Raw genomic sequence first — 14,477 nt, 5'->3', positions numbered from 1 at the left:
CGATTTTCGGAAATTAGGGTTTTTGGTAAAAATTAGGGTTTGCAGGAATTTTAGGGTTTCTGGCAGAAATTAGGGTTTCTGCTATCCGCCACGTCATCACTTTGTGACAGAGTCTCACTCTCTGACTCTACATCTAGATGCTCTAAGAAGAGGGAGCCCAAGCCACACTTATAAAGGTTTACAAGGGATTCCAAAAGTAGAGCCCCAAAAGCTGCCCATTAAAAGCATTCTCAAATAAAGTAACTTTTTTTTTAAAAAAGCTCTTTTTCTCTCTCAAGCTTGCTAATTGTGTAGAATAAAGCAGGCCAGCTTTTGCGTAGAAGAGCTTCCGTACAGCTGCCCGCAAAACGCGGGGGCTGCCGTACAGTCATGCCACGTCAACATTCTGCAGCCACAGCCACATCAGCATTTCAGCCAGCTGGGGCTGGTGTCTATACAGTCTGTAACCCTAGGTATACCACGTCACTGGTTTATGACACGGCCAGCTAGGAGAGGCAGGGGACGAAGGCTACAAGGTAGATGCTACAATTGTGGTGAAGAGGGTCACTACACCCGTGATTATGCTGAATCACCAAAAGAGAGAGGAGGGATGTACCCCTTATATGGGCGTGGTTGAGGACCGGCAAGATTTTCCTAACACCCATCGCCATCGGTTCCTTAGGGCTTCTTGCTTCCGCCCAAAACCTTTTGGACAACCGGCAGTGAGATAAGTTGCTGCAATTCCGCGAGTTGAACTCGTACTTGTTGAGGTTCGTCTTCAGCTGTAAGGTGCAGCGGAAGTGAATGTTGAACTTTGCTCAAGATGAGTGCTCCGAACTATGCTCAAGGTTCCTTTTACTTACGGAAGGGAGAGCCTTCCGTTCCTTTAGTGAGAGAGTGCAATGGACACAAACAAAGTTTGGATGAACACTGTGAATGAAGATGCATGAGACTGAGAGATAAAGAGAGAAGAATACGACACCAAAATGTTGTCAAACCCTCCTCCGAAGGCCCCACTCTCTATAACGAGAGCGGTCTACTATTGATTGCACAAATCTCTACAACGCTTTGGACTTGCCAACGATGTCGACGACAACGAGGACAATGACGAGACAGGCTGAAATCTGAAAATGCTAACGGCTAATGTAACAAGACGGGCACCACGTGCCAATAGAAAAGAACAGACTGAAACAGACTTTTAGCACTTCAATAACAACTGAATTGAGAGAGACAGAGAGAGACAGAGACGACACGCAACACGAAGTTGCGGAATTCCACCCCAGAGAGTATTGGCCCCAAACCTTGGCAACCTTTCCGCATTTCTTTATATTGCATCAACACAGTACAAGCCGGTACTCCAGACTCTGTACCTTCTCCAGGAAGCATGCCAAAGAATAAGCCCTAACCTCATATTTAAAGGCCCTTGGCCTAAAAAGCAATTCCAGTGAAAACCCTTCAAAACTCGAAAGCTTTTGGTCCAAAAAGCAATGCCAAAAGCTGCCAGCTTTTCGTAAATCGCGCTAGTGTCCGTACAACAGGCCACATGTCAGTCCGCCACGTCAGCAAATCAGGGTTAGGGTTAGGGTTAGGGTTTTTGATTTTAGGGTTAGGGTTTCAATAGAATTAGGTTTTTGGGCATAATTAGGGTTTTTGATTTTAGGGTTAGGGTTTCAACAAAATTAGGGTTTCGACACGTCAACAGTTTGTTACATCTCCCCCTCTTGAAAGAGAATAATCGTCCACGATTACAAAATATCTGCAAAACAACTCAAGTTAGCTGGAAAAAAAAAAAATTCCAAAGGGTCATCCTGAGGGACATTCCAAGGGACATTCAGTTTGCTCTTTTTGTTAAAAAGTTAGCTTCTCCTTTCGGCTCTTTTGATCAAGGAGTTAGCTTCTCCTTTCGGCTGTTTTGATCAAGGAGTTAGCTTCTCCTCTCGTCCAGATCAAAACTCTTGATATTCCAGCGTAGTAAAATTAGCCATCACACCCAAACCGTACTGATCTTCCACGGATGTCTTGATGCACTAAAATTACATACCCAGGCAATCTCATCCAATTAGGAATATTCAGTAGTTCGCACATCACAATGCAACACAAATGCTCACATATGCATGTTACAGGACATAGAAACATAAAGTCACCGATGAACACTCCTCTCGCATAACCTAACAAGGTCCGGGTCGGGAGATATTCAACGACTCCCTCATCACTCCTCCCGTATAACCTAAAAAGGTCCGGGCCGGGAGAGATAAAGGCCTTTTACAACCAAACGCCCCCAGACCGCAACTTGCGTCGTTTGGAGGTGCTGAGAGTAACCACTGCTCAGACTTCTTAATACTCCTCCCGCATAACCATCCAGGTCCGGGCAGAGAGTCACAACAATAATACTCCCCCCGTAAATAACCACAAGGTTACCACTGTCACAAGACGGACACCACGTGTCAATAGAAAAGAACAGCCTGAAATAGACTTTTAGCACTTTAATAACAACTGAATTGAGAGAGAGAGAGAGAGAGAGAGAGAGAGAGACGCGAAGTGGCGGAATTCCATCCCAGAGAGTATTGGCCCCAAACCTTGGCACCCCTTTCTGTATTTCTTTATATTGCATCAACACAGTACAAGCCGGTACTCCTAACTCTGCACCTTCTCCAGGAAGCATCCCAAAGAATGAGCCCTAACCTCATATTGAAAGGCCCTTGGCCTAAAAAGCAATTACAGTGAAAAGCCTTCAAACTCAAAAGCTTTTGGTCCAAAAAGCAATGCCAAAAGCTGCCAGCTTTTCGTAAATCGCGCTGGTGTCCATACAATAGGCCACGTGTCAGCCATCCGCATGAGCAAATCAGGGTTAAGGTAAGGGTTTTTTATTTTAGGGTTAGGGCTTCAACAGAATTAGGGTTTTGGGCAAAATTAGGGTTTTTGATTTTAGGGTTAGGGTTTCAACAAAATTAGGGTTTCTAATTTTAGGGTTAGCGTTTCAACAGAATTAGGGTTTCGACACATCAACAGTTTGTTACAACTAAAATCTACAAATCTTATCTGTTGAATTCTGACTCTATGTCGATGGCGACGCTGCGGCGACGACGCGCTGAAAACGAAGATGCTGAAATCTGCGTTTCCGGGTTGAAACTGCAAACTGTGCTAGATCTGACCATGCGGCGAGGATCTGCTGCGGGAAGGTGAGATCTACGAGGTTCGAGGGTTCTACTACGATGTCTGACTGCTAAAAACTGAAACTGAAAACGTTGGTCCTTCTTGAGGTCTTGTCGCGACGGAACTGCAAAACGTTGGATGTTATGCTGCTCCAAAAACGCTAGGTTGAATTTGTCTTCTTGGTGCAAAAACGCTGAAGGTTCCTGTCGTCTTGCTGCTGTCGAGGTTGATCTGCAATCCAAATTGCTAGGGCTGATCTGGGTAAAAAAACACTAGGTCTTGTGTGTGTGTGTGTGTGGGGGGGGGGGGTTCCTTGACGAGAAGTTGCCTGATGAACTCAGGGTTCCTGCTGCCTCTTCTACCAAAAAGTGCTAGCGCTAGGTTTCTATACATACTTGCTTAGTAAATTTTCCCTTTCCAACAAAAGTCACTTAAAAATAATAAGTGAAAAATGTCAAAAATAGGGAAAATAGGTCTATGCACTGTAAAAATGCTCCTGATGTGTTCTAATGGAAATCTGATGGTCATGCTGTGTGCAACCACAAGATATGCATCTAATCTAAGTGTCTGGACATGCAAGGTCTACGAACACCACAAAAGTGCCAAATCACTTCCTATTCTAGACTGACTAACTAAATTGAACCCTTGTCATAAAGTAGCTTGTCCACGTACACATAGGGTTAGATGTGAACAAAAATCCAAGACTCGAAAGCCAAGATCGGTACTTCGTGATTGACCGAATCTACAATGAGGTTAGCTTCACTAGACAAAGTATCAACTAAACCATCATCCGTGTGAACAATCACATCTTTATCCCGCAAAACATCATGCTCGTGAGAAATCACATCTTGATCATGCAAAGCATCATGCTCGTAAATAATCACATCTTGATCATGCAAATCATCATGCTTATCATTATTATCAAATTCATCATGCAAATCATGTGTGGCCTACTTTGGAAAAGAAGAGACTCTGAGAGTCCTTTTCCTGATTCTGTTCAAACTGCGCCTGCACATTAGAAAAACGTTGCAACAACTCTTTCATTTGTTGGTCACTCATCTCTTGTCTTGCTTTGTTCACGCGATCAAATTCTGATTGTCTTTCTTTGTTCCTGCGATCAAATTTTGCTCGTCTTTCTTTGTTCTCACGATCCAATTTGGCTTTTCTTACTTTGGCTTCCAAGCGTGCTTGCTCGTGCTCACGCGCTATGGCTGCCATTCTTTCTTCATATTTGCACTCTATGGCTGCTATTCTTTCTTCGCTTTCTAACTTCTTGTCCATCATCATCTTGTCGAAAGCCTCCATAGCAGTTAGTGCAATCCTTGGCGTAGATGGGGAAGGGGGAGGGTCAAAAAAACCTCCTGGTGGGGAAAACTCTTCTTCGCCACTGCCATGCTCACCACCTTCATGCGAAGTATCCATTCCGCTTCGGGTTATGACCATCCACTAAAGTCTTGGGTTCTTAAGTTCACGAGGAACTTGGGTGCTTGTGTTCTTGGTTCTTGGGTTCTTGTCTAGGGTCTTGAGGTTCTTGAGGTTCTTCTTTAGCTTGCAATCTGTGTTAGAGGAGGATCTTCTCTTCACCCGAGTTCTTCTCTTTTCCACGGGCACACCCCTTGGCAGCCTCGCGCTCACACCAAGGTTGCTTTTTCCCACCTCACGTCGATTGGCCAACCGCTAAGTGCACGGTCTGCTCTCAATGAGTGAAAAGAGAAACAAGGGGAGGTTGGACAAGCCTTTCTTTCTTGGGATTCCTGTCACTCTTCATAAACACGATTAAGAATCGACACGCCCAAGAGATTTTGGGTTACGTGCGACCGTAACTAGCAAAAAAAAAATGTGGTTCTTGTGGTTCTTTCCTTGAGTGATACAGAACACTGCCAAAACTCTGATACCAATGCAAGGTGCAACGGAAGTGAGTGTTGAACTTTGCTCAAGATGAGTGCTCCGAACTGTGCTCAAGGTTCCTTTTACTTACGGAAGGGAGAGCCTTCCATTCCTTTAGTGAGAGAGTGCAATGGACACAAACAAAGATGATGAGCACTATGAATGAAGGTGCATGAGACTGAGAGATAGAGAGAGAAGAATACGACACCAGACTGTTGTCAAACCCTCCTCCGAAGGCCCCACTTTCTATGGCGAGAGCGGTCTACTATTGATTGCACAAATCTCTACAATGCTTTGGACTTGCCGACAATGTCAACGATGATGAGGACGACGATGAGACGGGCTGAAATATGAAAATGCTAACGGCTAAAATCTACAAGTTTTTATTTGTTGAATTCTGACTCTATGTCGATGGCGACGATGCGGCAACGACGCGCTGAAAACGCAAATGCTCAAATCTGCGTTTCCGGGCTGAAACTGCAAATTGCACTGGATCTGACCGTGCGGCGAGGATTTGCTGCAGGAAGGTGAGATCTACGAGGTTCGGGGGTTCTACTGCGATGTCTGACTACTGAAAACTGAAAACGCTGGCTGTTATGCTGCTCCAAAAACACTAGGCTGAATCCGTCTTCTTGATGCAAAAAAGCTAAAGGTTCCTGTTGTCTTGCTGTTGTCGGGGCTGGTCTGCTATCCAAATCGCCACGGTTGATCTAGGTAGAAAACGCTAGGCCTTGCAATGCAAAAACGCTAGGTCTTCTATGTTTTTTTTTTTTTTTTTTTTTTTTTTGGGGGGGGGGGGGGGGGGGATTCTTACTGAGAAGTTTCCTGATGAACACAGGGTTCATGCTACCTCTTCTGCGAGAAAGTGCTAGCGCTAGGTTTCTATATATACTTGCTTAGTGAATTTACCCTAACCAGTTCCCAACAAAAGTCACTTAAAAATAATAAGTGAAAAATGTCAAAAATAGGGAAAAAATGCACTGTAAAAATGCTCTTGATGTGTTCTGATGGAAATCTGATTGTCATGTTGTGTGCAACCAGAGGAAATGCATCTAATATAAGTGTCTAGACATGCACGGTCTGCGAACAAACTCACAAAAGTGCCAGATCACTTCCTATTCTAGACTGACTGAACTGAACCGAACCCTTGTCATGAAGTAGCTTGTCCGCGTTCACATAGGGTTAGATGTGCACGTGACATCAACGGTTTTTCCGTGGCTCGTCATGGTTCTTCCCGTTCCTTCCCAAAATTGTCGTCCTTTGTAGAGAGAGAAATCCGAGCTTTGATACCACAATCACAAACGGGAGTCCACATGAATAATCAACAAGCTGAAAATGAATAAACTGTCAACTCAAAAGAGATGAGGGAGAAGATCGACACAATATTTAGGGACCAGAAGATGGGCTGGTGCCCCCCCTTAAAGAGAACCTCTATTCGGGAGAATCTTTTTTTACAAGCATAAGAACCGGAATGACCCCTCCATTCTAAATCAACAGACTTGATGGTCAATTCCTCCTCGTGCGAAAAATTCCTGAGAGAAGCTCTCAATTCTGTTTCCGTCTTTACCTATAGCATGAAGCCCTACAAACCATTCCTGGAATCCTTGAGCATAGGTCGAGGCCTCTTTGCTTCTTTGTTGTGATGGGAGTACCTGCAAAAACACAAACACGAAACAACGCGTATCGCGAATTCGTAATCGATACCTGTCACTCCAAGTATGGGAGAGTGAAGTTTGAACTCCGTGTACCGGCTTCTCTCATTCACTTAGAGATTCCCGGTAAAAGTGCTCCTTGATGCTAGCTCTAGTGCTTCTGCGTAGCTAAAAGAGGGAGTGGGTTGCTTTTAAAGGCTACTCCACCCAGCAGATATAGGGGGTGGCAGACCGGCCCAAAATAGTGGGTGGCAGGTAGCGCTAGAAGGAGGAGGGACTGGCGGCTAGATTTCTACGCGTGAAAAGAGAGATCGCAACTTTTATCTCAACCGTATAAGATTAATGTTGGCTTTTTTATTGGAGGCTTGGTTTTAATTTTGTGGCCGGCCAGTCATTTTTGTTTTTTTTTTAATGTGAACTTGGACAAAACTCAATAAAATTGAATGACCTAAAAATTGATGCTATACAATCACATTCCAGGCGTCCGCAAATGCAGTTCTCAAGCACAGATGCAATGCAAACACAAATTCCTCGCGGGAAAGCATCTTCTTTTCCCGAAAAATGCTTGAAAGTATTCCGCTTTTTTAAAAAAGCTTCTCAAAACCCATCTTTATTCTTGTGCTTGCGTCTTTACGCATATTCCTTTTTCCAGTTCGGATTTCTTGCCAGACCAATAGAATATTCCCTTTCCCATGCTCCTGACACCAATCACATGACGCATTAGGAATATCTGTTTCCCAATCTCTTCTACTGAACTAACGGTACAATCCCTTCACGATGCTTAATGTCACCCTTCATGGTGCTTAATGTCACCCATCATATGACACATCAGAGTTATCCATTCCTGATGACTTTTAGTAATTCCAGTAGATCTACAATTCCTAACCTTTCAAGTGCACACAATCAACTATCATAATTTCAATAAAAAGAAATTACTCAAAAAATAAGAAACTAGTCCATTTAGCAACACTTCTTCACCCTAGTAATCATGGGTGAATCGGGTGTGTATTGTGTTGCCACGTCAGCTTCTGCCTCCGCAAATCATGCCGCAAAACGTGGGCATCCATACAGCCTGCCACAATCATCAATTCTTTTCGCAATTTAAGGTTGTTGCTTTATTTTCAAGAGTTCCAGTCCCTTGGCCGGGTTACATAAGTTGGGAGAGTTAGGGTTTTAATTCCTAACCCCTCTGGGCCAATCGGATGAGTTCTCTAAGTTAGGCTCTTTCTCTAGGGTTTAGGCCCCCTTCTATCCTTTTAGACCATGCCACGTCATCATTTTGTGACAGAAAACTCACCATTAGAGAACACACCCAAACAAACAAAGATAAAGCTTTTAGACATGAGGGAGAAGATAGCACTCATCATGCTCACTAAAAAGAACCTCAATGTGGATTTCAGATGAACTTACCAAACTACAATTGAAATGCAAAGCAACAAGGCTAGCTAAAGCGAGAGACAAGAAAGAATGGCAAGTAGGTAGTTCGCAAAGGAGAAAAAGCTATATCAAAACATCTAGGAACCCATTTCCGAGTCACTCATCCCCATACAGTCTTTCCCCCATATTTTACGTGCATGGTGATTTGTGGTTTTAAGCACATCTCTCTTATGAGTCATAAGAATCTTTCAAAGTTTACTCTATAGGTTAACTCCAGCCTCATCAAGGAACCCACTGCCGCGTCAATCATCCCCATAGTCTTTCCCCCACATTTTACATGCATGGCGATTTGTGGTTTTAATCACATCTCTCTTATGAGCCATAAGAGTTTACTCTATAGGTTAACTCCAGCCTCGACAGTAATACAAATCAGTACCACATTACCCGCTTTCTATCCATCTATATCTCATGAGTGGCTGACCTAGTGTGCACCTTCCTTGCTGGTTTATGCCATGGGCATCTTATGCTGCCTAATTTAACAGCATGTTGCTTGAATGCTAAAGAGTAGCTCACATAGACTAGAACAATCCAACTATTCCTTTAAAAAATAACACCTGTGTCCAGCTCTCTCTGTGTGTGTGTGTGTGTGTGTGTGTGTGTGTGTGTGTGTGTGTGTGTGTGTGTGTGAGAGAGAGAGAGAGAGAGAGACGTGGAAAACACTTTGTTGCGTACCAGGCTAAGTTCATACAGCACGGAATTGAAGTTGGATTTCGTCAAGCTGTCGACCAGCAAGCCAATCTGCGCGGCTAGAGATAATGCAAGCGACGGCATAGCTCGCGTCTGTGTGAGATCCGGGTCCTCGAAAGGGGAAAGGGTGAACGCACGAAGTCGAAACCTTGTAGGCGAAATGGAGGCTTATTAAAACATAGTGTGGTCATGTTATAAGGTTAGAAGGCAAATTTAACTCCAATGAATCCATCTAATACAAAATATGCACGCCCCACGATCAAAAGGAGGTGCATTGTCATAGACGTAACAAGCTAAGGTGGTTATGGGTGGCTCTATGACCACTCTCTAGGTAGTAGGCTCTATCCCTCTCTCTTTGAGTGTGCAAGGTATCTTTGTTATGTGGATGGATCTCAAAAAAAAGGTTGTTAAAGAGGAGTTATGCCATAATCTAATGTATCAAGACTAGGCACTATCTTTAAGATTTAATGATAAGTATTAGGGGTGGCTCCCCAGATAGCTTATGTAAGTTTGGTCTCTGGATGGTGTCATGGCTCGGCACGAGCATGACAAGTTCTTGTAATTTGTTGAGATGATCAATATAATTCACTCACAATTGTGAGTTTTGCACACAAAAAAAAGATTTAATGATAAGTAGGTTAAGCTCACATTGTTGGATATGTATGATACTACAAGAATGCCCCACGTGACAAAGGATAAGGTTCATCACGGTAGTAATCATAAGGAAATATGAGACCACTCAAAGTAAAGAGCTTATGTCCTCGAAATATGACTTTAGAGCACAAGGATGTTACATTCAATGAATTTTTTGACCCACATATTATGCTTATTTAAGAGAAATGTTTCTTTAAAATCTCATAAAGGGTATTTTATTAGACCAACCTCATATTTTCATTATTTTAATGAAACCCCAACCTTAGCAAATTATGTTGTACTTACCAAGTTGGGGCACCACCTTAAGTATTCACCATATGATGCTAACATGGCTCCTTTGATCTCTTATTCTATGTCTCTAGAATTCCAAGAACTTATATAATGTGGAAAAGATAATTAGCAAAACTAAATTTTTGAAGAATGGAAGCCATGCATGTCATCTAGGCACCTGACTAAAGTCAAAACCAAAGGCTAAAGTCGAAGATTTTTTAATAACCCTCTCCATGATGATAGGCTACTTATGAGGAAGAAGGCGACCAACTCTCAAAGTATGGGCATTTCTCTCACATATGAGAATTTCTCAAATGTTTTTGTTACATTGGTTGTGTTAGAAAGAAGACCGTTCTCTTGTTTTCAAACCCACCAAAGAATTGAATGAAGGCTTCGTGCCAATCTTTACATTCATCTCAATCCCATTTTTTAAGCAAAAGAGACAACAAGAAGACTACCCCAAAAGACGTCTCTCTATTTCTCAAGTTTCATACTACAACATTAATGTGGTGATTACAAGCTCACCATTTCAAACTTTGAGCATTATGATGTTTATTGCTTGATATAGTGATCATGCTCAAGGAATTCAAAATTCTTATGACACAAAAAGTAGCCATAAGAATGTCATCGTCTCAAAATGGATTCTAATCTTAATCTCACAGTGATGTACACACGAAGATGCTATTTTATTATGTTGCCTAACTCTCTGTTAGATTGCAAAGAAGAGCCAGAGAGAGAGAGAGAGAGAGAGAGAGAGAGAGAGAGAACCTCATGCAAGTCACCATTCAAAAATGTAGTCTTGTGTCCAATTGATGTATGCTAGGAATGTAGCCATACGAAAAGTGGAAGCAAAAGCCTCATCAAAATCAATGCCACGAGTCTATCCTTGTTACGATCACACTACCATCGAGCTTATGTTTCAGCTTGAAAACCCACTTAGTATCAATGAACTTTTGCCAAGAGGCAAGTCACAATCGGGAATTCAAAGAGCACGACTTAAGAATTAAGCACTCAAATCAGCAAGCAAGATTGATTAGAAGCTTCAAAAACAAATGCACAACACAAAATAGACAAAACCATTGGTTCTATTCAAAGTCTCAACCAGCATGCATGAACGAGCATGTGGGAGGAGAAGAACATAAGTAGATCAATATGACTTAATCGCGCATAAATATCTGACAAAATTTTGGCAGAGTCTCCTTTGTAACTGGAGCAAAATCTCAACAGTAAACCTCAAAGAGACAATAATATATGCCACGATGGCCAATCCGGGAATAAACTCGACCGGAATCACCTCACAAAGTCATACATATGAGCATACCCGCTCTTGCCGGAGTACCACTCAAATAATCTCAGCCATAAACAAATACACAAATCCATATATGGCATACATAAACCGCCAAGACCATGGCAACATAGATCACTCTCGCATGAGTGGCTCTCTGGACAAATGCATATCCAAAAACCTGTGTACACCTATGAATTTGCTGGTTGCTGCAGAAAATACTCCGTGTGTGTGAGATATACCAAAAACAGTGTTTTTGGGACCCGAAAGTGCACAAATAAACCTGCTGCTGTACCTGCTGTAATTCAAAGCATAATTTCAGAAAATAGACATCACCATCTCGTCCGGAGCGTGCCAAAACCTTGACCTAGATTCCTGGATCATGTAGATCTAACTCTGTATGACGAAGCTACGCAAAAAACTGTGTTTTAGAGCCCGAAAATGGCAAAAACGAGCTGCACACAGTCTTGAACCTGCTCCTGCTCCACTCTGCGTGATGCAATGTCCTCTCAATGCAAGCTCCAACGCAAGAGCTCTGCCACAACAGCATCCAAGCACTCGAATGTCAAGCTCTCCTCCGCCGAGCACTTCTTTAACGAGCTCCACTGAGCTCAAAAGCTCCTCTCACCAAGGAAGCCGCAACCGCCTCCTCGACCAAGCTTGACCACACCAAGCTCCTAAGCTCCAAAGACAATGCTCCTCAAGCTAAAATCGCTCTCCGTGAAACTCCGCGATCGAACTCCACCGTCGAGAGCGAGCGAGCTATCGCCTCGAAGCTCTCAAAGCCGTCGTGCTCTCCGCGGTTACCATAGCTCTCATACCAATTGAAGGGGATCAGGAAGCACCACAGACGGAGAGTGAGAGAGAGAAGGAGACACACGACACAGATATGGGTGGGGAGACTCCAAAGAGTGAGCACCCCCCTATACAATTATGCTATGTATAAGGTATACAAGTGAGTGGGCGCCTAGACTCTGGGCGGCCGAGCAAGGCACATACGCCTATACCCCAACAACCTCCCACTTAAAGGTGACTGTGCCTTTAAGCAAGGGAACCTAGTCTAAAGACTACAAAAGGTGAGAGAAAACCGCTCTCAACCGATGCCCACTGGCTGGCTGTGATCGTGTGCATCCGGTTGTCCTGCTCCCGTGTAAGTCCATACACCACCAGACATACCGCACACGTACTGCAAGTATGTACGCAATACCTGCATATCTCCCTCGTGCACTATGCCATCATCAGTCAACAAATGACTGACAACCCCAACTGCAAATGCTCCCACTGTAGCTGTGATATCCGGTCTCAAGATCAACATCTCATACATGAGACCACCGAATGCCGATGCAATGCTAGCGGGCCATGCTAGCTCTACGGAGCATGCATCAACATATATATCCCTGGCAATAGGCATCTCTGACTGACAAGGCGTGTCAGCCACATGCATCTCCTAACTGTCCGCAAAAGACGCATCAACCTGTCGTGCAACCTCATAGTAAACCAGCTGCTCTAGGTGTCTGTTGGAAGACATATCCTGCAGAACTATATCCCCATGCTCACTATCGAGCATAGAAAGGAATGACTGCATAATCGCTGACATCTCAGTCTCCTCTACAATCATCCACTGTAAACATGACCACTCAATCTGCTGTGACTCACTAGAGCTCTCATGCTCTAACTCCGTATGCATAGACTCTTGCACAACGTCCTCCTGTCGTGACTCACTAGAGCAAGACCGCTCTACCTGTCTATCTTGCATAAAAGTATCTCGCACAACTGACTCTCTGCTTTGCTCAGTCACTAGCAAAGCATGCATGTCTGACTCTGTCACCTCTCTGTGTGACTGCTCAAGTCGTGCCCCAACTGTGTGCACAACGAGCTCACTACTCTGCACTCCATGCAAAGTACCCTGCAACCCATGAGCAAAAGAGACTCGCCTGCTCTCTCGCTCTCTACCTGGCTGCGTGATCACAGAGACAACACCGTCTCTCCCGTGATCCACATGCAATGGGTAACCTGTACCACTCTTGGCACCTCTCGCAATCACTAGCAAACCCAAATGCATCACAAAATCTCGCTCTCGTAGCGAAATCTGACATCCACAATCTCTAAGCTGACCAATCGAGATCAAACTCACTGTCAAATCTGGTACATAGCGCACATGTCATAACAAGTAAGATGCACCACTCGGTAATGACAGTCTCACATCTCCTGCACCTGCTATCGCATGCACCGATCCATCGTTCAAACGTACACTGCCAAGCATCCCGCTAGAATAGCTACAAAACCATGCACGATGCGGCGTGAAATGAAACATAGCATCTGCGTCTAGCAACCACTGCGAAGGGAGTGCACTATCCACATGTATAGCATCTCGTGCATAGCTCGAGGTAAAAGTGACATCCCCGTCACTAGTATACTCCGACACTACATGTGCCTCAACTTTCAAAGCAACTGAGTCCATGGCATTACTACATACATCTCTGAGACTGCCATGTCTCCTACGATGTCGCATACGACGAAAACAACGCCGTCTAACGTGTCCAGAATGACCACAATACCAACATGTCACCTGTCGGTGTGCTCGTGAATGTACATGTCTCACACAAGTCCGTGATGACTCAGATCTATCATACATATCATGTAATCTGCGCCAAAGTGCTCTCGTAGTAGTCTCATACATAACAAGAGCATATACAGATTCCGCAAGGTGCAAAGAGAGCGTAGATAGTGCCATCTCCTCTAGCTCCTGCCACTGATCGTCAGACATGTTTGAAGGTCTACCTACATCACCACTCAATGGTCGATGCAACCCTCGCTGTGTCAATGCATCAAGCATACACTCTCTCCATGCCGCAAAGTTTGATCCATCAAACATGCGCATCTGTGAGAGGTCAGAATCTGATCGATCACCTGTCTCTGCCATGAGCACAATGTAGCAAACTAGAAAGCAAAACCAGCTCACCAACAACACCTAAAAACTGTATACCAATATGGCCAGAAACACAATGTAAAACCTGTGAGACACACTCCAAAATAGAGCTCCCACAATGTCAATACAAGTCAGCCCTAAACTGGCTCGAATCGCATCAACAAAAGTCTGCAAATATGGTTCAAAACCTGATGCAAAGTTTCACCAATAACCGTGCAAAACCTTGCACAAAATCACAAGTCAATATGACTTAATCGCGCATAAATATCTGACAAAATTTTGGCAGAGTCTCCTTTGTAACTGGAGCAAAATCTCAACAGTAAACCTCAAAGAGACAATAATATATGCCACGATGGCCAATCCGGGAATAAACTCGACCGGAATCACCTCACAAAGTCATACATATGAGCATACCCGCTCTTGCCGGAGTACCACTCAAATAATCTCAGCCATAAACAAATACACAAATCCATATATGGCATACATAAACCGCCAAGACCATGGCAACATAGATCACTCTCGCATGAGTGGCTCTCTGGACAAA

At 43.8% G+C, this 14,477-nt stretch overlaps 1 protein-coding gene across 2 annotated transcripts in view; it reads right to left on the bottom strand.

Annotated features, from left to right (window-relative positions):
- Positions 1–8,970, bottom strand: part of LOC147442979 (transcription regulator) — a 111,371-nt gene extending 102,401 nt beyond the window's left edge. For both annotated transcript variants that reach the window (XM_086528938.1, XM_086528939.1), the window contains exon 1: positions 8,781–8,970. In XM_086528938.1, coding sequence (XP_086385064.1) covers positions 8,781–8,879 — 99 coding nt within the window. In that variant the 5' untranslated portion in view covers positions 8,880–8,970. The remainder of the gene's footprint in view (positions 1–8,780) is intronic.
- Positions 8,971–14,477: the final 5,507 nt, after the last annotated feature.

Source organism: Adiantum capillus-veneris, chromosome 14 (genome assembly GCF_014529385.1).
Source record: "Adiantum capillus-veneris isolate H3 chromosome 14, ASM1452938v2, whole genome shotgun sequence".
NCBI lineage: Eukaryota > Viridiplantae > Streptophyta > Polypodiopsida > Polypodiales > Pteridaceae > Adiantum > Adiantum capillus-veneris.
This window is presented reverse-complemented; position numbering and strand designations above follow the sequence as displayed.